Source organism: Monomorium pharaonis, chromosome 5, assembly GCF_013373865.1.
Source record: "Monomorium pharaonis isolate MP-MQ-018 chromosome 5, ASM1337386v2, whole genome shotgun sequence".
Taxonomy (NCBI): domain Eukaryota; kingdom Metazoa; phylum Arthropoda; class Insecta; order Hymenoptera; family Formicidae; genus Monomorium; species Monomorium pharaonis.
Genome location: NC_050471.1, coordinates 6,110,820 through 6,134,626, shown reverse-complemented (window position 1 = coordinate 6,134,626; position 23,807 = coordinate 6,110,820). Strand labels below are relative to the sequence as shown.

Sequence of the window (23,807 nt, the reverse complement as noted above, 5' to 3'; positions counted from 1 at the left end):
GCACGTCGAGTCTGTCGAGAGCGTTCGTCGGCGCTGCCAACTTTGCAGCGTTGAGCGAGAAAGAGAGAAAAACAGCTGCTGCATATGACAGCTGTCTCGGAGTCGTGTCCAGCGACGAGAGATCCGGCTTCATTTACGAGACTCGGAACGGGCGACACATGTGGTAAGCGCAATTTCACCCGAATTTCTGAACGAATCCTCGGGACGATCTCGGTCATTTGCGCGTCACAATTCATCGAGTTCTCCCGATGACCGATCGTGAAAAAAAGTTCCGTTTGGTTAGAGTTGGTCTCGAGAATGCGTAGGCTTTAATTACTCCGATGCTCAATACTTGTCCTCTGCGTTCTACGGGGATACGGTTTGCCTCGCGAAAACGACGTGGATGGAATTTATCAGTGCTGTAATAATCGTAATATGAAGCAATTAAATTAATTATCACTAGCAATATGTTTCTAGTTAGCATCAAAGTGCATCGAAGTGTTCTCTTATAATCGCGTTACCGCGACAAAAATTGTGCAGTCTCTTATTTAAAAAAAAATACACAAAAAATATTTGTTCCTTTTTTCATACTTTATTAATTATTTTTGTATTATTTTTGTTAAATTTATTTTCATATTATACATATATGTATATTTTCAGGTATTTGTAATCGACTCTTTTTTTCAGGTATCAAAGTTTTTAAACTGATGTTTCTTTAAGAAAAGATTGCAACGATGTTCTCTGCTATAAAAAGACTAGCCGGGAAATCCGATGGAGTCGGTAATGTTTCTCCCAGACCAGCCCATCAATCCATGCCGACGAATCTTCAACGGAAGTTTGCCAAAGGCGTACAATATAACAGTAAGTAGACATTTATATATACTTTAGATGTAGATGACAATTTGAACATCAGTTGTAATGCAAATTTTACATGTTATTTTTAGTGAAAATAATAATAAAAGGGGACAGGAATGTAGGAAAAACATGTTTATTTCATAGACTGCAAGGGCAAAAATTTATTGAAGAGTATGTACCCACAGAAGAGATACAGGTAGCGAGTATACAGTGGAATTACAAAGCCACTGACGATGTAGTCAAAGTGGAGGTATGGGATGTCGTAGATCGTGGTAGACGCCGGCGGAAGTTAGACGGTCTGAAGATGGACAACACTCCAACTAATGCAGAGAACGCTATCGAGGAGCCCGCCTTGGATGCCGAGTTTCTCGACGTTTACAAAGGCACCAATGGTGTCATCATTGTCATGGACATCACAAAGAACTGGACGTTTGACTATGTCCAGCGCGAGTTGCCGAAGATACCTAGCCACATACCCGTCATTGTCCTCGGCAATCACTGCGACATGTCGCATCACAGAACTGTCACCGCGGATCACGTGACATATTTCATAGACTCACTGCACGAGAGACTAGCACAAGTAATTAAAACGATTGTTAATAATGTGATTTCTACATGTAATTGCAAAGAGTTAAAAGTCTTTCATTGAAGGAAAATTCGTATTAGTAAAATAATATTTTTCGACTTTATTAATTATTTCCTTAAAAATTCATTGATCTATGTAATTGATACCATAATGTACTTATGGCATCAATTAAAAAGAAATTTGTTTAATTTGGAATTTAAATGAATTGTTGCAGGTGAGATACGCAGAGTCATCGATGCGAAATGGCTTTGGTCTAAAATTGTTGCATAAATTTTTTAATCTACCGTTTCTACAGCTGCAACGCGAGACACTGTTGAAGCAGCTCGAAACTAACGAGGAGGAGACGCGTCTTACTATTCAAGAGCTTGATCTCTATCAGGAAAGTGACGACGCTGACTACAACAAATTCCTAGATAATCTCGTGAACCGTAGAAGAGCTCTCGCCGACTCAGTGTCCGCCAGCAGTCTAGTCTCAAATATTATTCCGTCGTCAATGAGTAACTATCACCTTGCCCCTTCCAACGCGAATAGCGTCGGAGAGGTCAAGAGATCGGCCTCGATGTCCGGTCCGATTGGCGGTGGAACTCCAATACCGGTGAAAAATTTAGAGATGAAGTCATTACCGAGGAAAGAAATCTCGATGGCGAGCACATCAGACAGCGTACCTAATTCCACGAAAACATCGCAGATTGCGGCGTTATCTATTTCGCAAAATTCTGCTGTTAAAATAGAAGTGGCTAAATCGGCTGAATCTGTTAATAACAATAATAGCGAGAGAAGGGATTCCCTCAATCGGTCATCGTCACTCATGTCCAAGATCTTCGGTCATAAAAAGGAAGACGAGACAGACGGTCCAAAACTGCCAAATCTTAAAAATGTTAGTTTAAAAGAACCATTGACTAGCGTTGAAGATTTTGTGCCGGATGGAATGCTGGACAAATCATTTTTAGAAGGTTGCAGTTTGAGCTCCAACTCCCTCACCCCGGAGCCAGATGTTGCGCCAACTCAAGAAGATGCAGAGTCTGAAAGGTGAGCAAAGAGTTTTTTAAATTATTTTTCTATTAATATTAATATATTAAAATCTGTGTAAATTATCATTAATACTTCTAAAAATTTATAATTTTTTTCTCTACCTACTTTTTCAATCTCTGTGCATATCAATGATTGTTTTTTATTCTATTGCAAAGTTCTTTTAGTAATAAAATTAATTTACCATTCTTTATTATATTATAAATTATTATATTTATCAAAAATTAATCTAACTTTATTACACTTAAAAAATGTTTTTTTTTATTTTATAGTGTATTATTATCATATTATAACGAGTATTACACAATATAATTTTTTTACAGTGATATGGAGACTGGTAATCCATTAGTTGCTGGTTATGAAGATGATTTATCATCCATCGAGGAAGTAATTTCTCCTGTACAACCAAAATTGACAGAGAATCCTCTGTCCAAACAGAAACACAAATCAGAACCATTAGCAGATCCAGAGATAAATATCGAGAAGCCAAAACAAGTTGCGAAACGCGACTCTGTTTCCTCTATAGAGCAAGAATTGCGTAACTCTAATGAATATGAATCGAACGAGCAGTCAGACATAAACTCGGACGCTTTTGATAGCTGGTTGCGACGAGATTCGAAATGGCGGCAAAGTCCTGAAGGAGGTGAAGACGTGAGTAGCACCAGTACGAGGAAGGATAGACTGGAACTGAGCGACAAGAGTTTGGACGTGAGCGTGACGAGTTCCAATGTTCATTTGGAGCTGCTTGATGACCCTAGTATGCGTCACGTAAACTCTAATGCTAGTAGTCCGGTAATGAAGGAGAAAAAGAAACACAAAGAAAAGGTAATTATCTTGTACAAGCACTTGTAAAAAAAAACTTTTACGTGACCTAGAAAGCGTATTTTTCCCAATTCAATTATTAATGATTTTAAATTATAGATTTTTTCTTTTTTACCGATTCTAGGGGGATGAGAAAGAGAAGAGGAAAAAGAAGAAGTCAAAAGACAAGGACAAGGACAAAACGGAGAAAACCGAAAAGAAGAAGAAGCGCTCATCGCATCGCTCGAAGGATGAAAATCGAGAGCGTGACGAGCTTGAAGAGTTTTTGAACGGTTCAGTCACGAGAATCGGTGTTGATGTGGCCTACGAGGCAATTTAGCGTTCCAAAAGCATTATCAGTAATGATTTTTAAAAATCAAACATCTTCCAAAAAAAAGACTTTGCTCTCTTTGATGTAATGTATGTTACAATCCCCAAAAAATGAAGAAAGATTATTTTTTCGTGAGAAAAAGATAATGCGTTTCGGGATTGTGCTATTAATCTGCAAAAGAATATATTCATTTTCCGCAAACTCTGCGAAACATCCGTTTTGGGGTTGTCTTTGACCCGGTTTCAACATTTCGGTCTGCCATGATAAAAATTGTGATTTTGCCGAAGAACATATACATTTCAGCAGTCAAACATGCACTTATTTATATTGCATTTCCGATTTTGGATATTTAACAATTTTTAACAAGCATTTAAAAAGTCATGTACATGGTGATAAGTTTGTTGCGTGAATGACTGTAATAGGAAAATATCTTATCCTGTACGTGATATGACGACATTGTGACATTATACATATAATGGCATACTTATGAAATTATTTATTATATTTTTTATTTTTAATATCTGTGTTCACTTATATTAAGATTCATATGTATATTTATCGTTGATATCATTTATAAATTTTCTCTTTAGCTTAACGCATGCTCTGTCCTTGTTGAATATGATTTTTTTACAGAAATTATCTACTATATAAAAATGTTATGTTATTGTTGTATTTTTCATAACAGTGTATAGTATTGTACAATCATTGCAGCTTCATGTTAATAAATGTATATAAAACAATTTTTCATTTATATAATTTATATTACCTACAGTTTATACTTTATGTGATTTATAATTATATATACAACAGACATGTGCATAAATTTCATAAAATTAGGTTTCTAAAAAATTAAACATTTTAATTAAAAAATATTTGAAACTGAAATGAAAGAAATTATTTATAGCTAAACTTTGTATCATCTTGTCTCTTTTCTGTCTTTCTTTTTAAAGTATAACAATGCAATTACAAAGAACAAACCAGAAACCACTCTCATCCTTTAGTTCTCAAATGTGATCAATTGTGTGGTTAAGTGTAGTCAAAACCTCATTCCGTATTTTAGAAATTGTCTTTTTATTAATTGTCGTTTTCTATACTATCTAAAATGAAACAGCTATATATGTATACAAACTAGTATTAGAGTAAAAAAAGATAAAATATTGGAATGTAACTGAAATTAACTTAACAGCTGTTTACTATAACCTTTGCTTGATGGTAACGTTGCTTGATGCATACGAGCTTTATATGTATATTTAAAAAAGATAACAATGAAATCTAAATAAGGTAATTCATACAAATAATATTAAATTATAAAATCCTTTAATCTTATTTACAATCTAATTTAAAAATCACGATTATGTAATTTGTAATAATTTAATATTGTAATACAACTGCTGATTAAAAAAAGATTATAAAGATATATATGTCATAATTTGACAATTTATTTTAATTTATTATTATTCTTTATTTTTTTTACAGAGTATTTACACTTATTTATTCCTACTTCATTAACAAAAGCAAATATAAATATTGCATGTATATAGGACCTGCTAATAAAAGTTCTCCTAAAAGATTGTTTAATCCTGGACGTAAATACGTTAATATTAATACTGATAATGGAACTATTTTAATTGAGAAAAATTCTTCAGGCTAAAGGTTATCTGTATCGAGAAAATTGATGAAATTAAGTTTCATATTTATAGCAAGACATTTTTTAAATAAAATGCCTTACTATGCAGTAGCTAAGGGTCGGAAACCTGGAATTTATGCCACATGGTAAGACAATTAATTTAATGATTTATGATTCTAATGATGAGGCATTGTTAAAAATAATAAGAGTTTTTCTCTTTTTAATAGGAATGAATGCAGCGCTCAAGTTCTTAAGTTTCCTGGATCCATATATAAGAAATTTGCAACGGAAAGAGAGGCTCAAAACTTTATAAAAGAGCGTTCCTCTTCAACTGTAGGAACAAATTCTACCAAGAGCCTTTCATCAGAAATTATTAACGCAAGGTAAATATTATTTATTTATTTATTTTCTACAGCAGTACAAAATTGTCAAGAAGGGGACTTGGTTTACAAAAAATTTTTAATTATTTATCCCTCCATCCACCCCCTCTACTAGCTGTTCTAAGGCCTTAAAACTATACTTAATCTATTATCACATGCGCTCCCTAGATCATCTCACTGAACGTGTAACAGACTAGTCTGTATTCTATCCTACTGTTTTATTTAACGTTAGGTAATCTACTATTTAACGTTAGGTAAGTCTTCTTTAAATGTCTCTAATACAGCTAATACTAAAATTAAGTAATTACGCGTGATACAATATATATACTAAGTACAAAAATACAAAAATACGAATATACAAAAATGTACAAAATATTACAAATCTTATTACTTATAATAATTTTATAATCAGTTTTTTCTCTTTACAATCTTCTTTCTTATTGCATAAATCCTAATTTCTGTATCTACTATCCTATTTTCTATTGTATTTCCTAGATCCCGTTTATTATACATCCTTTTTCCTAAATCTGTAATCCTATTTCTACTTCCTTATTCTTATCCTTTTAAGCTTTTTTCTTTTCCTTCCAGAACTTTTTTAAAACCCCTTTTCTTTTATTTTATCTAACTCGTCATTTTTTAATCTTTCTAATCTTTCTATCTTATTCTTACCTAGACTTACCTTTAAATCATGGCTTTGTTATCTCACAGTCTTCTACGAAGTGATCTAACTTATCTTTTTCTTTTCCACAGAATACGCATAACTTCTCCTCTTCCTCCAACCAGTATTTATTATTCTCTTTTATGTTACCACATCTTAATCTAATTAACGCTCTTAAACCCAGACTATCGCTTCTACTTGATACATTTTTTCTACTTAAATATCTTGATTTCTGACCTAATCCATCCATACATTCCTTATATCTTGTGTTATATCTTGGCAAAGTAAATATTATTAATTACTTCTTTCTTATTTATCATAGATAAGAAAGATGTTATATGTCTATGTTGTAGTAATAAATGGTGATGATGGTGATGTGTGTATAGCAAATAAATTTTATTATATATTTTAAAATTAAAGCATTAAAAAAATATTTTATATAGATCTCAAGTCCTACCAAAACAACTGTTTGCACTTGGTAGAAAGCAAGTGACAGTGGCTGAGACAAAACCATTATCATCACTTTCAAAGAGGACTTTATCAACAAGTAATGATACTAATGAAAGTAATGAACAACCAAATAAGAAAAGAAAAATTACATCAGATAATTGTTTCCTATCAGCTCAGTGTCTTGATCAGGTTTGAAATGAATAGCATTACAAGCTAGCCATAACCATTACAAGAAATACATGAAATCAGAGGTCAAATCATTTATTCTATTTTTTTTACCAGAACACATAATTAGTTAATAATTTTATAAATTTTTTCATTCCATGGAGTTGATGAGGTTGATTACTATGATTTCTGAGAATCATGTGTTTAGAAATAAAAATAAATTATATTATGAAGATATTTTTTTAATTTGTAAATTATATAGGATGATAAAGTGAACTTTATCGTCGACGAAGAAGGCTACGTGAACGTCTTCACGGATGGCGCTTGCACTTTAAACGGGTACAAGAACGCGCGAGCTGGTATTGGCGTTTGGTTCCAAGACAATCATCCCTTGTATGTTTTATCTTTTAGTCTTGTAAATTGTCTACCTGAATTTAATAAATTTGCACATAATACAGTTATAATATAATTCTCATAGAAACGTATCCCAACCAGTGGAGGGACGAGCTACCAACAACATGGCAGAGATCCAAGCCGTCACAGTAGCTGTGAGGCAGGCGAAGAAGGCAGGAATTAAGAAGTTAAAAATCAACACGGATTCCAAATTCCTCATCAATTGTATCACGAAATGGATGCCAAGCTGGAAAAGAAGAGGATGGATAACGGTGGGCAATAAACCAGTTATAAATAAATCAGAACTGATAGAAATGGAGAAAGAACTGAAATCCTTGACCATTGTTTGGGTAAGCAATCTTTCATAAAGGAATAAAATTTAATATTACACACACACACACACACACACACACACACACACACACACACGTTTTATATATATATATAAAACACCTAATTTTCTAGAACCACGTGAATGGGCATGTAGGAATCTATGGAAATGAAATGGCAGACAAGTTGGCAAGAGAAGGCTGCTTACAGTATAAAAATAAAGATAATTAAAATTAATAAAGATTAAGTCTCCTACAAGTTGTATGATTATGTAATTATTTTATTTTTGTACACATACATAAACTTTTTTGTAAAAAATATTGTGTATATATTTATTATAAGACCAATAAATCTAATATATAACTTATAGCTTAGATATACTTCTTTCTTATTAAGTAAACTATTATAATAAAAATCTATTGCAATTGGATACAGAAATTACTAGTTACAAATTATCTTACTATTATACTTTTGTACAAATAAGCAGATCTCCATATCACAAATATATTTGCTGTTAAATAATGTTTATTTAAACAATAACTCTTAAGCAAGAATATGTGCAAAAATACTAAAATTATTTTAAATTTAATTTTTTTAGTACTAGTCTATGGAAAAATTTACAAACTACTATCTTTATTTATATAAACATATTCCTTTGACGTTATAATTAGAGATATTAATCGTCAAATCAGTGTGAATTTAATATACAAATATTATTTCCTCGTAGATGAGGTAAAAGTGAGAACATCTTCGTTCTTCGTCTGTTGACTCGATGGTTTCGATGATCTCGAGATTTGTTTAAGAAGAGTATAAATATCTTCCGGAGACACTTGTAATGCCAATAATTTCAACACAATGCTATAACAGAAAGACAAAATTACATTGCGATAAAAATATTGAAGGTTATGTCCCGTGGACAAAATTCGATTTTCGTTGTTATGTTGTTACCGAATGTCTTACCGGAAAACGCCAGGTACTGTGGAGATTCCCGTTATTTCGGCTAGTTCAATTAGATCCTGCTGATGCGATTGCGAAAATTCCATTTTCTGTGAAATTCGTTGACCGTGCGAATTTTCAGAGAATCTTTCACCGCGCGGAAAAAGTTATAGCGGCTTCCACTTTCCACTGGCAAGAACTCACTGGCATGGGTGTAAGGTGCATTCGGGGAGACGCTGGGAGACGCTATCAGCATCAGTCCATCTTCATTACTCATTAAAAGTAGAACAAGGATAAACTGATAGCGCTAATAGCGTCTCCCTGAACACACCCTATGTGTATTATTATGTGTGTGTTATATTATTATGCTGCATTTAAATATGGTGCCACATTTTGGATAAACATTTGATTGGCTGTTCTATTCTCCGGCTGCCATTATGCGCAATGTTATACCTGTCTTCTAAGGCCGGATTTACAATAGGTGGTAGTAAGCCTTAAGCCCTAAGGAATTATATTCGTTTATTCTTCTCATATTCGATTATAATTGGTCAATTTCTTATGGCATAAGGCTTACTACACATTATAGATCCGGGCTAACACCATGCTCGCTCTGGCACCTACTTTTCTAGTGCTCTCTACCTATACTAATTAAGCCTAGTAAACTTCATTTTGATTGGTCAAATTCCTACCCAATCTCAATCACAATCTATAGTCTAGTTATACTAAAGGGAAGAAATGCCATTTTCGTACTATTTCGTACGTACGAGGTCTTTCGAAGTTTGAAGTTCGGACAACACGGAAAAGCTGAAAGTCGTTATAGTTGCTGTGACGATTGCTGTTGTTATAAATTCCTAAGTAAGTGGCTTAACAAACTTGATATTTTCCGTTCACGAGAAGAATGATTAGAATAATTAGAAAATTGATCCCTGATAACCAGCTTTGATCAATTGGATTTACGATCGAAAACCTGTTGCTTCACGATCGCCATTCCTTCCGTTGCTTCTCTTTCGTAAAATAAATCAGTTCTTCATATATACTAATACTGAAATTTTGGGAAATATCGTACAATTGTCTATTAATCAGTATTAACTATCTAAAATTTTTATAGTTTATGTGATGACACAATAATGTAATGAAAGACTGTTTAGAAATGTTTCTTCCAATGTAAATATCATTTTTTCTTTCTCTTTGTGATTGTGTTTCTTTTATCTTGCCACGTTTTCAAGGCCATAATTATAGATATAAAATAAAAGTAGGTTTTGAATATAATTGAAATTTAATTACGGGCTAGATAAATAATAAATAGCTGAATAAATAAATTATATATATATATATATATATATATATATATATATATATATATAGAGAGAGAGAGAGAGAGAGAGAGAGAGAGAGAGAGAGAGAGAGAAAGAGAGGAAAATGATAAGAAAATGTAATTAATATTTTCCTCTTTGATATTAATTTTTTCTTTCCTCTTTATGACTGTGTTTCTCTCAATTTATCATGTTTTTTCAGGACTACAATTATAGATATTGAAAATTTTCATGAGAAATAGAGAGAGGGAGAGAGGGGGGGATGGAGAGAAAGAGAGGGAAATAATAACATGGCATTTTCTTTTTATTTTATAGTTTTATCTTATTTTCTTTTCCCTTTATAAGTGTTTTTTTAATTCAATACCAAGATTGTAATTATAAATAAAATAAAAGGTTTTTGAATGATTAAAATTATATATTGATATTTGTGAATAGAAGAAAGGAAAATGGAAAGAAAATAAAATAGGCATTTTCCTCTTCTTTAATACTAATATCTTTTCGTTTCTCTTTATGATTGTGTCTCTTTTATTAATTCAATATCAGGTCTTAAAGACTAAAATTCTAGATATAATAAAAAAAATTTTTGGGTTAAAATTTATAATGGTGAGATGAAGAGGAGAGAGAGAGAGAGAGAGAGAGAGAGAGAGAGAGAGAGAGAGAGAGAGAGAGAGAGAGAGAGAGAGAGAGAGAGAGAGAGAGAGAGAGAGAGAGAGAGAGAGAGAGAGAGAGAGAGAGAGAGAGAGAGAGAGAGAGAGAGAGAGAGAGAGAGAGAGAGAAAATAAAATAAAACTGGCATTTTCTTGTTCTTTTATAGTTTTATCTTGTTTTTTTAATGATTGTTTTTTCTGATTTAATACCACGTATTCAAAATCAAAATTATAGATGTAATAAGTTAAAATATTTTTGAATGATTAAAAATTATATTTTTATTAAAGGAAAATAATAAAAAAACAATATTGACATTTTCTTTTCTTTGCTACTACCTTTTATTTAATTTTTTATAATTTTTAATGGTATGGTTGGTTTAATGGTATAATAATAAAAAATAGTAGTGGTAATAAGATAATAAAAAAAGTAATAAGCAATTTAAAAAAGATAGTCTAAAATGTTTAACTTATTTTTTTAATAGAATGCCTTATTACGGAGTAGCCAATGGTCGTCAAGTTGGAGTTTATGACAATTGGTAAGAAGATAATGAAATAATTGTAACTAATTCAGATCAATCTAGATTATTCTAGATGAATATTTTCTATTATTAGGGAGGATTGCAAAGATCAGGTGAATGGATACTCTTATAATAAGTATAAGAAGTTTGATACACCAGCTGAAGCTTGGGACTTTGTTGATGAGAATTCCTCAAGAAGCAATGCTAAGCAATCATTTAATTCTAAAGCTGTAGCTTGTCGAAATGATAATCAAGTTGCATTAAGAGGAGATTATCAGGGAGAAGCTACCAATTATCATCGTACTGATCGCATGGTATAGAATAAAAAATGTCTTAGAAAATGTTAACACATACATGTACTTTAATGCTAAATAGAAATATATTCTTTAATTCCATAATTGTACAATGTAATAAAATAATTTTTGTTTTATAATGTCTGAATTTTAGAAATAGATTTTATATTTTTCGCTATCAGTGCAACGAAAATGGTTCTTTTCTCATGTGTCGCTTCACACAAAAGGACCAATATTTCGACGCACAGATAACAAAAAATATTGTATGCGACATGTGTGGATCGGCTATTGCCCGTCCGTGCGGATGGACACACGAGTCAGGCGATTCCGCACTTACGGGCAAGTAGCCGATTCACCGCACTAGTTGCATAAATATCTATTATAGCATTCTTAATTCTTTAACATAATTCTTCAACACTAAACTTTTACTTCCCTTATCTTTTTTTTTTTAATGACAATTTCTCTTGATTTGCAGCAAGGGAGAAATGGCGTTATCGTACGCGAACGTTCTTACAAGAGTGGTAGAGATGGAAACGGCTATTTTGTCGAGAACTATACACGCACGTACTGGAAGAATTATTAACGAAATGACAAAGAAGTTTTTTTTTTTTCATATACTGAAGAATTAACTGTGTAAGACATGGGCATGTTCTGAAGAAAAGTTGTATAAGTTATAATTAGTTAAAATACGTTTTTAATTTTATACATTATTGCTACATATTTGATTACATATAATACATAAGAGTTATTGTGATTATTCAAGTTTGTATTTCATTTTATTACATTTTTTTTTGAAACATGCCATGATTAATAAATATTGTATTGCAATTGCATGACCTCTGATTTCATTAAATAATTTTTATAAGAAGGATTTAGAACGAAGTCTAACATCTCTACTTTCGAAAATTGTATTTGGTCTTAAAACTTATTGTTTTTCGTTCTCTAGCAAACAATGGTTTATCTTTACCTTGAAATTTATGTTTTGGTTTTTTATTTCTATCAGTAAGATGTCTTTCCACTCAAAATTCCGAGTGTCATACGAGGTTCCAAAAGAATCAAATTTTAGTTTTTTGCATGACAAATGATCATTAATTAGCACAGAATTTTTTCAGAATGTAAAAATATTAAAATTATACAGGTATGTATGTATGAAATATGATTATACAAAAATGTATATATGAAATACAAAAAATACAAAAGTTTATCTTTTTCTCTTTAACCATCTACCGTTTAAAGTCCCAATATTTATATTTTTTTTATATTAAATATTAAATTTTCTAAATATTTGATAGAAATAATTTTCTAGCTAATAAAAATAAAATTCTAGTAAAAATCCGTTTCACGCATGATACGCATAATAATGCATTATTTATCTTCGTTAAAGTTAGATAAACAAGGATGAATGATGCAGGCATGCACGTTAGTGCATCATACGTAAATTGGAACTTAACCTATAATAATTGTACTCTAACCTATACAGATATTTGTTTACTGAATTTACTGTATCCTCGTAGACCCTCAGAGGCTCTCTACCTGTATCAACCGGTAAAAGGTAGAAATTAGAGAAAAAAGTTTACTGTATAGTTTTAATTAAGATATCCAATTTACTTAATAATTTAAATTTAAATTGGATTAAATATTTATAGGATTGCGTGGTAATCAGGATTGCGTCAGTCAATACTTTAAAACATGTTTTATCACGTAAGCTAACCTTTTTACCTATTCTGCACAATCCTACTATTAATTACTAATTAAAAAAAAAAAACATTCTCAATTTTTTAAATAAAAAGATTTCGTTGGAGCACGAGATTCTGTTACATCCCCGGTACTTCGGTCCACAATTACTCGATACTGTAAAACAGAAGCTTTACACAGAAGTAGAAGGCACTTGCACGGGAAAGTGAGCATCGTACTTTATTTTAATATATTTGTAAAGTTAGAGTTCTCTTACTTGAACTACATTTTTGTTCAGATATGGTTTTGTCGTTGCAGTCACAACGATTGACAATATAGGAGCTGGTATTATACAACCGGGACAGGGCTTTGTAGTATATCCCGTCAAATATAAAGCAATTGTATTTAGGCCATTTAAAGGTGAAGTGTTGGATGCAATAGTGACTCAAGTGAATAAGGTATACATAAATTTTTTTTTTATGTAGAATATAATCTGTTTGAATGACAATAATTGTTAAATACTTTGTTGTTTTATGTCTGCCATATTTGCAGGTTGGAATGTTTGCTGAAATAGGTCCACTATCATGCTTTATATCTCACCACGTGAGTAATTATAAATTTGTGAAATTAGTTTAATATTAGACTAATATGTAAGTATGATTAAAGAAATATCTTTTTGGTTGAAGCAGATCTTGATGCTCAATAATATTTTTGTATTAATTTTAAATACATTATTGATTCTTGAATACATTGTGAAATTAATTGCTCAAAGTAAAGCAGTAATTAATAAAAAATTAAGTTAGATGAAAGTTATATAAAATAATATGAAATTTATGAATTTAATTTTTGTAGTCAATTCCAGAGGATATGCAGTTTTGCCCAAATGTGAATCCAGCCTGTTATAAATCAAAAGAAGAGGTAAGTAATGGTGTGAAGTATTGTGTTGCAACAGAAGATTTAGTAATTACAAATTCAATACTAAATGCGACTTTCAGGATGTAGTTATCCAGGCTGATGATGAAATTAGGTTGAAAATTGTCGGTACGAGAGTTGATGCGACAGGAATTGTTAGTATTGATTTAATAGTGAAATTTATTCTGTCACTTTGTTAATTTATATATTAAATTACTTGTTTTTCTTTTCAGTTTGCTATTGGCACTTTAATGGACGATTACTTAGGTAACAGAATAATTTTTAACATTTGCAATGCATTTAAATGCAACATTCATAATATTTTTTTTTCCAGGTCTTGTATGCAATTAGCGTGTCTGCAGTTTACTTATCCAAATTTTATTAGTTTAAGATAAATAATTTTGTATTCTAAATATTTTAAAATATTTTCAACTTTTGTATAAATAGCATAAGATTGATATATATATATAAAATCTGTCTGACAAAAAGATATGAAAATATAATAGTATATAAAAGCTGCAAATGCACATAAAAAGTACAATTTAGATATCCTATCTTTATGTTAACATGATAATAACATACTAAGTTAGAATTATTCAGGAAACATTTATAATATTTATGAAATAAAATTAAGTACAAAATATATTTACGAAACATTAATGTTACTTTATTATTTTACGTGTTATCAACAATCCACAGAGGTGAAACAAATAGATTCTATGATATACAGACCATTTCACTAACTCTGTTAAACAATTGTTTCATTTTTCAACATTTTTCAAATATACTGTAATATAATTGTATCTCTTTACAGAAACATACTAATGCAAAATTACTTCAGTATTGCTATGACTAAGCAATTAAAAAACCAAATATAGATAGTTTGTAATCATACAAAGATACTGGTTAGGTAATGTACATTTTTTACTTCACATCTCTTATTTATTACCGATCTTCATTTTCGTGATGATGCAACGATACGTCAGCAACATGCGACATGTGGAAAAAGCACTTCTGTTGCAGTGTTCGTTGTAACGATCTGATTAAAATCGTACAATTCTAGCAGTGACTTACGTTAACTGATGCAATTTTAAGGCAAAGCTTATTTCAATTTTCGTTATTACTAAATAAACTGGTGAAACCTGTGAATAACGCTAACTTTGGTGCGATGCGCAGATCTTCTTTTTTTGTGATTGTATCTTGATCGGGCATCATCTTGTCTGTAATATGCTTGTAGATTTTTCCATTGGCATTAACGTAAAAAGTGGAAAAACCATCATACCATCTGAAAGAATTATGTATAATTGTCTTGCTATTACAATTAGTTTCTATAAATAAAATTAAAGAAAATTTATTTTTTTAATAATAAACACTCAAATGGCAGCATAAAAGCAAAATTCTTTTCAAACAAAAAATTTTAATTTTAATTGTTAATGTTTACAAAAACAAATATTTATTATAATTGTATTGCTGTTAATATAAAAGTTTTTATAGAATTGATTGTACTTACATATCTTGGTTAGTATTTATGGCATCTTTTATCTTCCAAATTTTATATTTCCAAAACATAGAAAACACTTTCCAGCCTGTGACTCCTCGTATACGCCATCGAACTTGCACGGTATCGTTTTCAGAGTGCATCGTGATCTTCATGATGTCAAATTTAACATGTGCAAATTTTACATGACCAATTATCCTTAATAGGATCAACTGTTTCGAATAATTCATAAGACCCCTGTAATATGTTTTTATTTAAATACAAATATGAGAAAATATAAATATTTAATGTTCGAAATTATCAATTGATAATTTAAATACTTTGAAAACTAATTTACCTTGTTGTTACTCCTCTAATATTATTGATAAAAATTAGATCGTCAGTATATATTGAAAAATTCAGAGGTCTTACAAACAAATTTGGTAACTACAAACATTTCAATCAGAAAAAAATTAATGTGAGAGAACCTCTTATAGATTAAACAATTATTGTACAAAATGTCTCAGAATTATTGTATTTTATTTTTGACAATGCAAATTTGAAGAATCTAACTTGTAAAAAGTGCAATAATTCTGATGTATCTTGTAAATTACATGTGACATACATCTTGACTAAGACAATCAACTATAGATTGCAGTTGTTCTTGTGATGGTTTACGTCCGTTTTCTTGTGGTGATGTGGACTGTTGTAGGCTTGTCTTTAAAGCACTCGTATCATCAGAAATAAATAAGATACTTTTATCAATATTCGTTTTTCTACTACTGTGTAAACTTTCTAAAGGAATCATCCTATTATTATCTAGAAATGAATTATCTTTATCATTTCTTACAACACTTTGTGTCTGAAATATGTTAATATTGTCAGATACGATTCCTATGGGAGCTACATGTTTCTTGTTCTTTGGAAGAGCAATGCCAATCTTCTGCAACTTTTGCAGCCTGTGTGGACTCTGGACCCAATGCATCGTTGATGTACTCTTACTCTCGTCGGGATATTGTCTGGCCAGCCTTTCATTCCATTGATTATGAATGTTAAGATAAGCCAATGATAAATTTGGAGGAAAAGTACATCCTGCAAAAGGTGCTGATTTGCTTGCAGTATTTGCTCTCACGGACAGTGTTCTCTGCGTACCCAAGAACTAAAAATTTACATAGAGACAATAAAAGTCTATTTACAAGTAGCAGTAAGAAGCTACAAGAACATAAAAATTATTTCTACTCAATTATTGTTTTATAATCATTTTAATTATCTTTATTTTGTATATAAAAATATTAATTTATTGTAATTTGTGTTATAACTGTTTTTACTTTTAAATTTAGAATACAGCTTAACATTAGTTTCGTTATTTAATCATCTGCCTGACATTGTAAATTTACAAGTTGTTACTTCTTATTTATTTTAATCAAGAAAAACTTCATTCTTAGATATGTCTTTAATTAAAAGATAGAATATGTGATATGTTCGGAACATCCCGTATATCGCTCATCAACAGATAATCTGGCGTGTACAGGCATAATTTTTATCAACGTGACATGCGATATCTGTCATTCAACCTCATGTCATTCTTTGATTGTCACGACCTAATTGGGAACCGTAAAAATCCCAGTTTTGCAACGTTGCCGTAAAAAATCGTGACGAGAGTCACAAGTTTCGACAGATCAGCGAACGTCGCCTGCTAACGAAGTCACATGATTATGTAAGCGTTGGAGGTTAGGACGGTCCACTACCGGCAAGCACCGTCCATACAACGCGTGACCGCGAACCCTATCGAAATATACGAACGGTGTCCATCGGACGGGATTGACGACGCACCTGCTTCAGAAAGGCGGACGATTCGACGTTCTTCTGCAGCTGAGTGCGATCGAGCTTTGACGGCGATTTACGACCGCTGCCGCCGCTGACGAGCGACGACAGCCGGCCAGGCATCGTGCGAAAGCACATGGACATGTTTACGCGATCGCGCACTACGATAGCTCGCTGTTCAGATTATCATTCCTCACAATGAACTCGCGGAAGCACGCGGTGCAAACTGCGCGCGTGTGCTCTGGTCACTCCAGGTCACTTGTGCTTTTCAACGCGCGGTTGTCCTCTTCGGTTTCGACATGTTCTTACGCGCTTCGCGAGATAGCGCTTTGCAAGGTAGCGCCAAAAATATATATTTTTTAAATGTTCGAAAAAAATCACGATACATCATTTTTTTGTCCTAAAATTACGTTTTTCGCGTTTTATTATCTATTAAATACATGTAATTAATATTTTATATATACATATATATTTCTATAAATCTAATGCTACAAATAACAAATATAACTTAAGATTTTATCTAAACATTTCTAATAAAATAATTTATGTAATGAAATTAAGAATACTTTCACGTTGAATTAATGAAATCTGTTCAACACTTTACATAACTGTCATGTGTTATTCTATTAATATAATATCATAAAAATGCAACACTCAAAAATAAATGTCTATTATAGATTTTGTAATACAACAAATATTAACTGATTTTTTTTTCTTAGAAATATAGAACACAAATATATCTGCAGTAATAATTTATTTCTAATACTGTGACAAAATCCATCACAAATCGAGAATAATACGTATATTATTACTTCTAATATAAATGCGTAATAAAACTCAACGCTTTTTATTTCTTACTATTTTTTTGTTCTAACATATATGAAATTATTAATAATTTTGCAAATGCATTTCTGCGAAATCGACATGTAACATATTCTAAGACCTTAATTTTATCTATTATTGTTCCCTAATATAATATACTTTTACAAAAACTCATTATGAAAATTTTATTCCCAATAAAACCATCACTCTCAAGAATAATTTCTTCTTTACTCAATTTACTGTTATACATATTTTTAACAAATATTAAACATTTAATAAACATTTTTTTATTAAGTTCTAAAATCGACTAAATTTTATTTATTCATACTAAGCTTAAATACTTATATCACTGATTACAGATCTTATATAGATCTAAGCTTTATGAGTTTTATTTTTCCTAATTTCTAAATTCTAAAAGATCTTTCCAAAAGATAACAGACTTATTAACAAATTCAACGCTTACTTTCTAATATTTATTTTAACATCTATCTTATCGCTCAACGAAAAAAGATTTATCCATTCTATAGGATTCATTTTTATATTTTTTTTCTTTTCTTTTTCATTTTTAGCTGTTCTATACTTATAAGATCTGCTTAAAAATGTGAGATTATGACATTTTATGTTAATATTTCCATTTATAATCCAATCAAATGTTTCTAGATATACTATACTATTTGCTACAATTATTCACCGAGGCTCAATTTTTGTTTGATTTCCAATGCGAGTTTGTAACCGAGTTCTGGCCGTCGGTCTCTTCCCTCTACCATGGCCTTTACCTGGCTGGAATTCACTATGACGCCGTTACTAGCTATTACGGTGGCCTTGGTCTTCTCGATGTCGACGAGATCCACGCCGCGACTGCAATCATCAATCAGTATAGTACGGTAACCGCTGGTAAGCGCATCCACTGCGGTAGCGCCTACACAAACGTCATAGGCTAGTCCGCAGATGTAAATGTCAGTAGCGCTCTTTTCTTGTAGCTGTGACGATAGTGTGGTTTCAGTAAGCTTCTTGTTGTCCCAAAAGACCGAGTATGAATCGACTTCTGGGTTTGTGCCCTTGTAAATCTTGATCGCGTTATCGATAATCTTCAAGTCCTTGTGGAGCTCGGCACCCCAAGAATCCTGTACGCAATGACGCGGCCACAGACGTTGCTTCAGCAACGGTGGTCCTTGGAACGTTACAGTGTCGTACACTCGCGCCGCTTCCTTTGAAATACTGCTGCTGATATCCACTTCCCTGATAACGAAAGCGATCACAAATGAATCAAACTGTTTCGTGTCTTTTAATAAACTGAAATTTTAATACCTTCATAAAAACAAAGCAATTGATCAGAGAAACAGATATTTTTAAACTTGTATAGATATTTCCTAAGTAAAGACATGATAGATTGTTTTGTATTTTGCAATGTATGTTGACAATGTATGTTGACAATTACCTCAAGTGCAAATTATCAATAAAGGATACATGATCGACGGGATGCCAGTCTAAGGAGTAGAACACCGCGTCGAAGGGTACAGTTTCCAGCAATCGATTAATTGGGTCGATTACTTCTGAACCATCGTGTTGCGCAGCGCAATGTTTTATATTTAAGGAACCTGATATAAAGTCATTTTGCACATCCACAATTAGGAAAGCGCTTTTGGGACGCGTGCATATTTTGATCCATCGATTCCAGCAAACCTATAAGTTGTACCCATATTAAATAAGTCACACACACAATGTAAACTTCTGAATATTTAAGAAATTAATTACCAGATTCTCGTGAATTATTCAAGTAAATAATTGATTTTAGAAGATATTTTAAAATCCAATTATAAAACTAATAGTTAATATCGTTATATAGATATTCATCATTAGAGATAAACCAAAATAAAATTGTTAGAAAAATGGCATAAACTCCTTAACAGTAAAAATTAATATAATTTCAAAAAAAATTTAAAGTTTTATCATTCTCTATATTTTATATTAAAATTTTTTTTCTCTCTCAAAATGACTAAATTAATTGATAATATTCTACACCTTTCATGTACCTCGAATTCTTTTCTGTCGATCAGACCATCGCCTTTGAAATCAAAGATCGAGAATACCTCGCGCAGCTGTTCCTCTTCGAGACCATAAATTTTGCCGCGGTCATTTCGAAACAACGCGCGACATATGAGATCGAATTCAGAGATTGACAGGAATCCGTCCCCGTCTTTATCGAAGGCATTGAAACATGCGTCCATGTCTCTTGCTATTTGCCGCACGACTACCTGTTTCTAAGTTTCACTTGTTTAATCAATACTTAGATTAGCGTCCGTCTGATCACTTTACACCTGGATCGGCTCTACCAAATATAGATCTATTGATGAAAATACTGCAGTATTTTATATACAATACTTATCGTTGTTACTGCAATATGAATAAATATTGATAAAAATGAGGTCTACTCTAATCAGTTTGACCTCGTTAAAATCACTGCCCTGAGTAATTTCTAAAAGATTTTATCCATCATTCGTTGTTTATTCAAAAGTTTTTAATAAACAAAATATTTTAAAATTAAATACATACAATTTTTAGACACTATATATATTTCATAAAGTTAATATAGATTTTTTTTTCACATTTATACATTATGTATTATACATATTTGTTTTTATATTTATATTATTTAATATAAAGTGTAAAAGGTATAATATAAGATATAGTATAAGATAGATGTCTGAAAAATAGAGTAATTAAATGTAAATAAACAGGTAAATGTCAAGAGAAATAATGATTAAGAAATTAGGAATTTAGATTAAACCAATATAAAATAAGGTGGATTAATGCAAGGTTAAGATTTCTAATCTAAACTAAGTCCTTTCTTGGCTTTGTATATGCTTGAAGTAATAAAGATTCTATATTATTTGATATACTTTATTATAAAAAAAAAAAATAATACGTTTATTGTATTTATTTTTAGATTCAAAATAAAGTCTAACTATTCTATCTAAGTTTTTGATTTTCTACATACCCTCCTATGCATGTATTTTATATATTTAAATTCTATTTATGAACTTTAAAAATAACTTTTTAATAAATAAAAAATGGTTAAAATCTTCTGGTTACTCAAAACAGTAATCTTGACAATATAAGTCAAGTTGATTGGAGCAGTTCCGTTTTTATCAATAGTTACCGCAATACGTTATCGATTCTCTCTCGAGATGCAAGAGTTTGTAAATAGTAACTTTTATCATCATTCAAACCGATTTATTATCAAACGATTTAATATATTACATTATATAGAAAATTTTTTTATTTTTTGTTTTTTTAACATTTCAAGATTGCAAAAAAAAGATTAATTTAATTCATTTATTGTATTTAGTTTTAAGCTTCAGCTTCGTAATTGTACCATTCTAAATTACAGTCTTTTCGTTTAGGCTGCAGCGTTACACAGACCGTGCGAGTCTCTGATGTGTCAACAATGACACGTCAACCATCGGTTCAGGCTGCAGCAGTTCGTGCACTTCGTATTTAGAGGACTCTTCGTAAGCGTACGTCACTGAAGTATCGGATAATAGCATGTTGCACTGCGCAAGAATCAAGATGCAATTACGCAATCGCGTGCAGACATTGCGATTGTCCACCGGAATCTTCGACAAATCCTCTGTGAAACCTCCCTCTGATTTATCAACGTTTTGAATATTTGCACCAATCCACACATAGCCGTTGTAGCCGAGTATCAAAGTAGCGCCGCTTTCTAAAGTATGATAGTGCGTCTTCTTGCGTTGGATTAACATCGGCGGTACCTTCAACATAATCCCTTGCGACAGTTTGCCATATTTCAATACTCGCGTGTGCAGGGAGAGCGAGCCGTCAGCAAAAATGGATTGCACTTCCGCGCAAATTAGGTCTCCCTCCTGCAAATACCTACGCATTGTCTGCTCATCTTCGGCGGATCTTCTTCTCTGTAAATTTTAAGAGCAATACATTGTATCAGGAGCAATACATTGTATTTGCATCTTTTTTTAAATTTAAACAAATATACACTAGTATTTCTTAAAAATAAGAACTTTGTAGAAAATTTAACATTAATTAATTTGATTACAAAAATAATTATCATTTCTGATAGCAGTATATTGAATGAAAAGTACTCAAATACATTAAAGCAAGAAATAATAATAAATATCACAATTTTCTCTGAATTCTCTAAATCAATCCTAAGTTTAAATTAACTTAACTTAAACTAGAAATATGTAGCCTAATTAAATACAAATAGAATCAAAACAGATGGGATTTGGATATTAAATTTTTATATAACTCAAATCTGAATTAAAAAATTTTGAATAGAGAGATTTGAATACAAATCATGTTATATATTGACAATTTTATAAAATTATATTTAAAATGAGTTTACCTCATATAACTATAAAGTGAATTTATATCATGTAACTAATACCATTTTTTCTTGCAAAAAAATATAAAAATCTATTTTTATATTAATATTTAATCCAATAAATGTTATTAATTAAAAAATATGCTTCAATTTGATTTGAATTTAAATTTAAAAAATTCAATATAGCATAAAAAACTATTCACACATCTTTAATTTAATATTTATGGGATAAAATTAATCTTAAAAAAAAAAAAAAAAAATATTTTTTTTCATTTCAGCAAGTAAAATAAATCTATCTGTTATTTTAATGAGAAAAAATATAATTTTTAAAATAGTGTGTATATACAAATGTTTAAAAAAGAAAACTACTCAATTTATGTCTTACCAATTCACCACCAGGCAAATTAACACTGGACAATAATAAAACAGCATCAAGTTTAGCATTTACATCGACCTTCCAACGCTTCTGCTGTACTTCCGTTATCCTTCCCACAATGAGATCACCAATTTCTCCATTATAGCGTGCCTTTAAAGGTCTAATTGATATGAGTTTGTTCACCTTTTCTAGAATCCCAGCGACTGATGCACGTAATATTTTCTCTTCATCAACATAAGTTCCATGACCTCTGATTAAGCAATTCAAGTAATTCCAATTAATCAGATCTAATACATTAAAAATTTTTACTATTACATTCATAGCTTGATGTTATATATATATAAAATTAAACATTTTATACAAAATTATGTTCAGTAATTTATTTAGACTATCACTTTAATATTAATATATTTTCAGAATTAGAATGTTATTTTTTTAGTTTGATGTATTTGTTGAGTTTGATAATGCCAATCACTGATGTCTGATGTAACATTACTGAAAGTTTAAGTGCCAGTCATCAATGATTGGCACGGCATTCAATGTGTTAATTAAACAATCATTCAAAACAACAGTTTTCATAAACTTGCATATAATTGAGACTTATCTACCTCAAAAAATCCGGCTGACTAGATATCTCCTCGCCAGGGGTATAGAGTCGCGGCTGAATGCCATCGTTTGTTATTAGATTGAAGTCAATCCTGTTTACCGCCATACGTACATTAATGGACGGATATTGAGCCATTGTATAATAATATTGACAAAATTCGATTTCCCAATTATGCTCTCACCTTCTAATGACTCGGCTTTTCTTTTGATTAAACGCAATTAACAGCAATTAAGCGTTACCGGCTTGCATTGATTGCAATTGGTTGTAAATATGCTGATTATATATATAACATGCCACATGTGTAACTATAGAAATTTAGTATCTTTAATATAGGCTGCGTTCCGATATGCACTGCCAGTACTGAAAATCTATAGTTCACGTCACATACACTATAGAATTTCAGTACTGGCAGTAAATATCGGAACGCAGCCATAGTATGTGCACCCCTGCACCGACAAAGTACG

At 31.2% G+C, this 23,807-nt stretch overlaps 7 protein-coding genes across 11 annotated transcripts; 4 read left to right on the top strand and 3 right to left on the bottom strand.

The window, feature by feature from the left end:
- The first annotated feature begins 13 nt into the window (after positions 1-13).
- LOC105830678 (rab-like protein 6) lies at positions 14-4,321 on the top strand. The gene is made up of 6 exons (XM_012670167.3): positions 14-163; positions 667-840; positions 924-1,414; positions 1,635-2,449; positions 2,773-3,274; positions 3,396-4,321. The coding sequence occupies exons 2-6, from the start codon at positions 714-716 to the stop codon at positions 3,588-3,590; spliced, it is 2,130 nt and encodes a 709-aa protein (XP_012525621.1). The 5' UTR covers positions 14-163; positions 667-713; the 3' UTR covers positions 3,591-4,321.
- A 113-nt stretch (positions 4,322-4,434) lies between these two features.
- LOC105830680 (ribonuclease H1) lies at positions 4,435-7,902 on the top strand. 2 transcript variants are annotated; one of them, XM_012670169.3, is made up of 7 exons: positions 4,435-4,862; positions 5,228-5,354; positions 5,436-5,591; positions 6,690-6,885; positions 7,124-7,254; positions 7,340-7,604; positions 7,720-7,902. In XM_012670169.3, the coding sequence occupies exons 2-7, from the start codon at positions 5,257-5,259 to the stop codon at positions 7,813-7,815; spliced, it is 942 nt and encodes a 313-aa protein (XP_012525623.1). In that variant the 5' UTR covers positions 4,435-4,862; positions 5,228-5,256; the 3' UTR covers positions 7,816-7,902. The 2 variants fall into 2 exon arrangements, with proteins under 2 accessions (XP_012525623.1, XP_012525622.1); XM_012670168.3 differs by having other exon boundaries at positions 5,058-5,354.
- LOC114254974 lies at positions 7,889-8,855 on the bottom strand. The gene is made up of 2 exons (XM_028192532.2): positions 8,545-8,855; positions 7,889-8,442 (listed from the first exon to the last, which is right to left on the bottom strand). Exons 1-2 carry the CDS (start codon positions 8,625-8,627, stop codon positions 8,298-8,300), a joined length of 228 nt encoding a protein of 75 aa, XP_028048333.1. The 5' UTR covers positions 8,628-8,855; the 3' UTR covers positions 7,889-8,297.
- A 380-nt stretch (positions 8,856-9,235) lies between these two features.
- On the top strand, positions 9,236-12,269 carry LOC105837552 (ribonuclease H). Of its 3 annotated transcripts, none has more exons than XM_028192623.1 (4): positions 9,236-9,375; positions 10,963-11,016; positions 11,093-11,312; positions 11,767-12,269. In XM_028192623.1, the coding sequence occupies exons 2-4, from the start codon at positions 10,964-10,966 to the stop codon at positions 11,872-11,874; spliced, it is 381 nt and encodes a 126-aa protein (XP_028048424.1). In that variant the 5' UTR covers positions 9,236-9,375; position 10,963; the 3' UTR covers positions 11,875-12,269. The 3 variants fall into 3 exon arrangements, with proteins under 3 accessions (XP_028048424.1, XP_036143555.1, XP_036143554.1); XM_036287662.1 differs by lacking the exon at positions 9,236-9,375 and adding an exon at positions 9,387-9,529; XM_036287661.1 differs by lacking the exon at positions 9,236-9,375 and adding an exon at positions 9,573-9,684.
- Positions 12,270-12,635: 366 nt separating this feature from the next.
- Positions 12,636-14,520, top strand: LOC105837562 (DNA-directed RNA polymerase II subunit RPB7). 2 transcript variants are annotated; one of them, XM_036287658.1, is made up of 9 exons: positions 12,636-12,843; positions 12,955-12,992; positions 13,082-13,191; positions 13,264-13,423; positions 13,518-13,568; positions 13,818-13,883; positions 13,961-14,032; positions 14,111-14,144; positions 14,212-14,520. In XM_036287658.1, the coding sequence occupies exons 2-9, from the start codon at positions 12,981-12,983 to the stop codon at positions 14,226-14,228; spliced, it is 522 nt and encodes a 173-aa protein (XP_036143551.1). In that variant the 5' UTR covers positions 12,636-12,843; positions 12,955-12,980; the 3' UTR covers positions 14,229-14,520. The 2 variants fall into 2 exon arrangements, with proteins under 2 accessions (XP_036143551.1, XP_012537901.1); XM_012682447.3 differs by having other exon boundaries at positions 12,641-12,843; positions 12,938-12,992.
- Positions 14,521-14,522: 2 nt separating this feature from the next.
- Positions 14,523-17,322, bottom strand: LOC105837560. Its single transcript, XM_012682445.2, has 5 exons — positions 17,188-17,322; positions 15,980-16,513; positions 15,713-15,801; positions 15,388-15,612; positions 14,523-15,162 (listed from the first exon to the last, which is right to left on the bottom strand). The coding sequence occupies exons 1-5, from the start codon at positions 17,320-17,322 to the stop codon at positions 14,985-14,987; spliced, it is 1,161 nt and encodes a 386-aa protein (XP_012537899.1). The 3' UTR covers positions 14,523-14,984.
- Positions 17,323-17,915: 593 nt separating this feature from the next.
- LOC105837561 lies at positions 17,916-23,773 on the bottom strand. The gene is made up of 6 exons (XM_028192624.2): positions 23,345-23,773; positions 22,746-22,986; positions 21,687-21,932; positions 20,034-20,261; positions 19,439-19,683; positions 17,916-19,239 (listed from the first exon to the last, which is right to left on the bottom strand). The coding sequence occupies exons 1-6, from the start codon at positions 23,476-23,478 to the stop codon at positions 18,684-18,686; spliced, it is 1,650 nt and encodes a 549-aa protein (XP_028048425.1). The 5' UTR covers positions 23,479-23,773; the 3' UTR covers positions 17,916-18,683.
- Between the last annotated feature and the right edge of the window lie 34 nt (positions 23,774-23,807).

Coding starts and splice junctions, on each gene's coding strand:
- LOC105837561 (XM_028192624.2), bottom strand. CDS start 23,478: ATGGCTCAATATCCGTCCATTAATGTACGTATGGCGGTAAACAGGATT. Junction 22,987..23,344: donor AGTCAGCCGGATTTTTTGAG/GTAGATAAGTCT, acceptor TTGCTTAATCAG/AGGTCATGGAACTTATGTTG. Junction 21,933..22,745: donor ATTTGCCTGGTGGTGAATTG/GTAAGACATAAA, acceptor TAAAATTTACAG/AGAAGAAGATCCGCCGAAGA.
- LOC105837562 (XM_036287658.1), top strand. Junction 13,569..13,817: donor CATGCTTTATATCTCACCAC/GTGAGTAATTAT, acceptor TAATTTTTGTAG/TCAATTCCAGAGGATATGCA. Junction 14,033..14,110: donor GAGTTGATGCGACAGGAATT/GTTAGTATTGAT, acceptor TTTTCTTTTCAG/TTTGCTATTGGCACTTTAAT.
- LOC105830678 (XM_012670167.3), top strand. CDS start 714: ATGTTCTCTGCTATAAAAAGACTAGCCGGGAAATCCGATGGAGTCGGT. Junction 2,450..2,772: donor GAAGATGCAGAGTCTGAAAG/GTGAGCAAAGAG, acceptor ATTTTTTTACAG/TGATATGGAGACTGGTAATC. Junction 3,275..3,395: donor AAAAGAAACACAAAGAAAAG/GTAATTATCTTG, acceptor TACCGATTCTAG/GGGGATGAGAAAGAGAAGAG.
- LOC114254974 (XM_028192532.2), bottom strand. CDS start 8,627: ATGGAATTTTCGCAATCGCATCAGCAGGATCTAATTGAACTAGCCGAA. Junction 8,443..8,544: donor ACAGTACCTGGCGTTTTCCG/GTAAGACATTCG, acceptor TTTCTGTTATAG/CATTGTGTTGAAATTATTGG.
- LOC105830680 (XM_012670169.3), top strand. CDS start 5,257: ATGAAATTAAGTTTCATATTTATAGCAAGACATTTTTTAAATAAAATG. Junction 5,355..5,435: donor CCTGGAATTTATGCCACATG/GTAAGACAATTA, acceptor TCTTTTTAATAG/GAATGAATGCAGCGCTCAAG. Junction 7,255..7,339: donor TTCCAAGACAATCATCCCTT/GTATGTTTTATC, acceptor TAATTCTCATAG/AAACGTATCCCAACCAGTGG.
- LOC105837560 (XM_012682445.2), bottom strand. CDS start 17,322: ATGTCCATGTGCTTTCGCACGATGCCTGGCCGGCTGTCGTCGCTCGTC. Junction 15,802..15,979: donor TTGATTGTCTTAGTCAAGAT/GTATGTCACATG, acceptor AAATGTTTGTAG/TTACCAAATTTGTTTGTAAG. Junction 15,613..15,712: donor ATTAGAGGAGTAACAACAAG/GTAAATTAGTTT, acceptor AACATATTACAG/GGGTCTTATGAATTATTCGA.
- LOC105837552 (XM_036287661.1), top strand. CDS start 9,653: ATGAAAGACTGTTTAGAAATGTTTCTTCCAAT. Junction 11,017..11,092: donor GTTGGAGTTTATGACAATTG/GTAAGAAGATAA, acceptor TTCTATTATTAG/GGAGGATTGCAAAGATCAGG. Junction 11,313..11,766: donor ATCATCGTACTGATCGCATG/GTATAGAATAAA, acceptor CTTGATTTGCAG/CAAGGGAGAAATGGCGTTAT.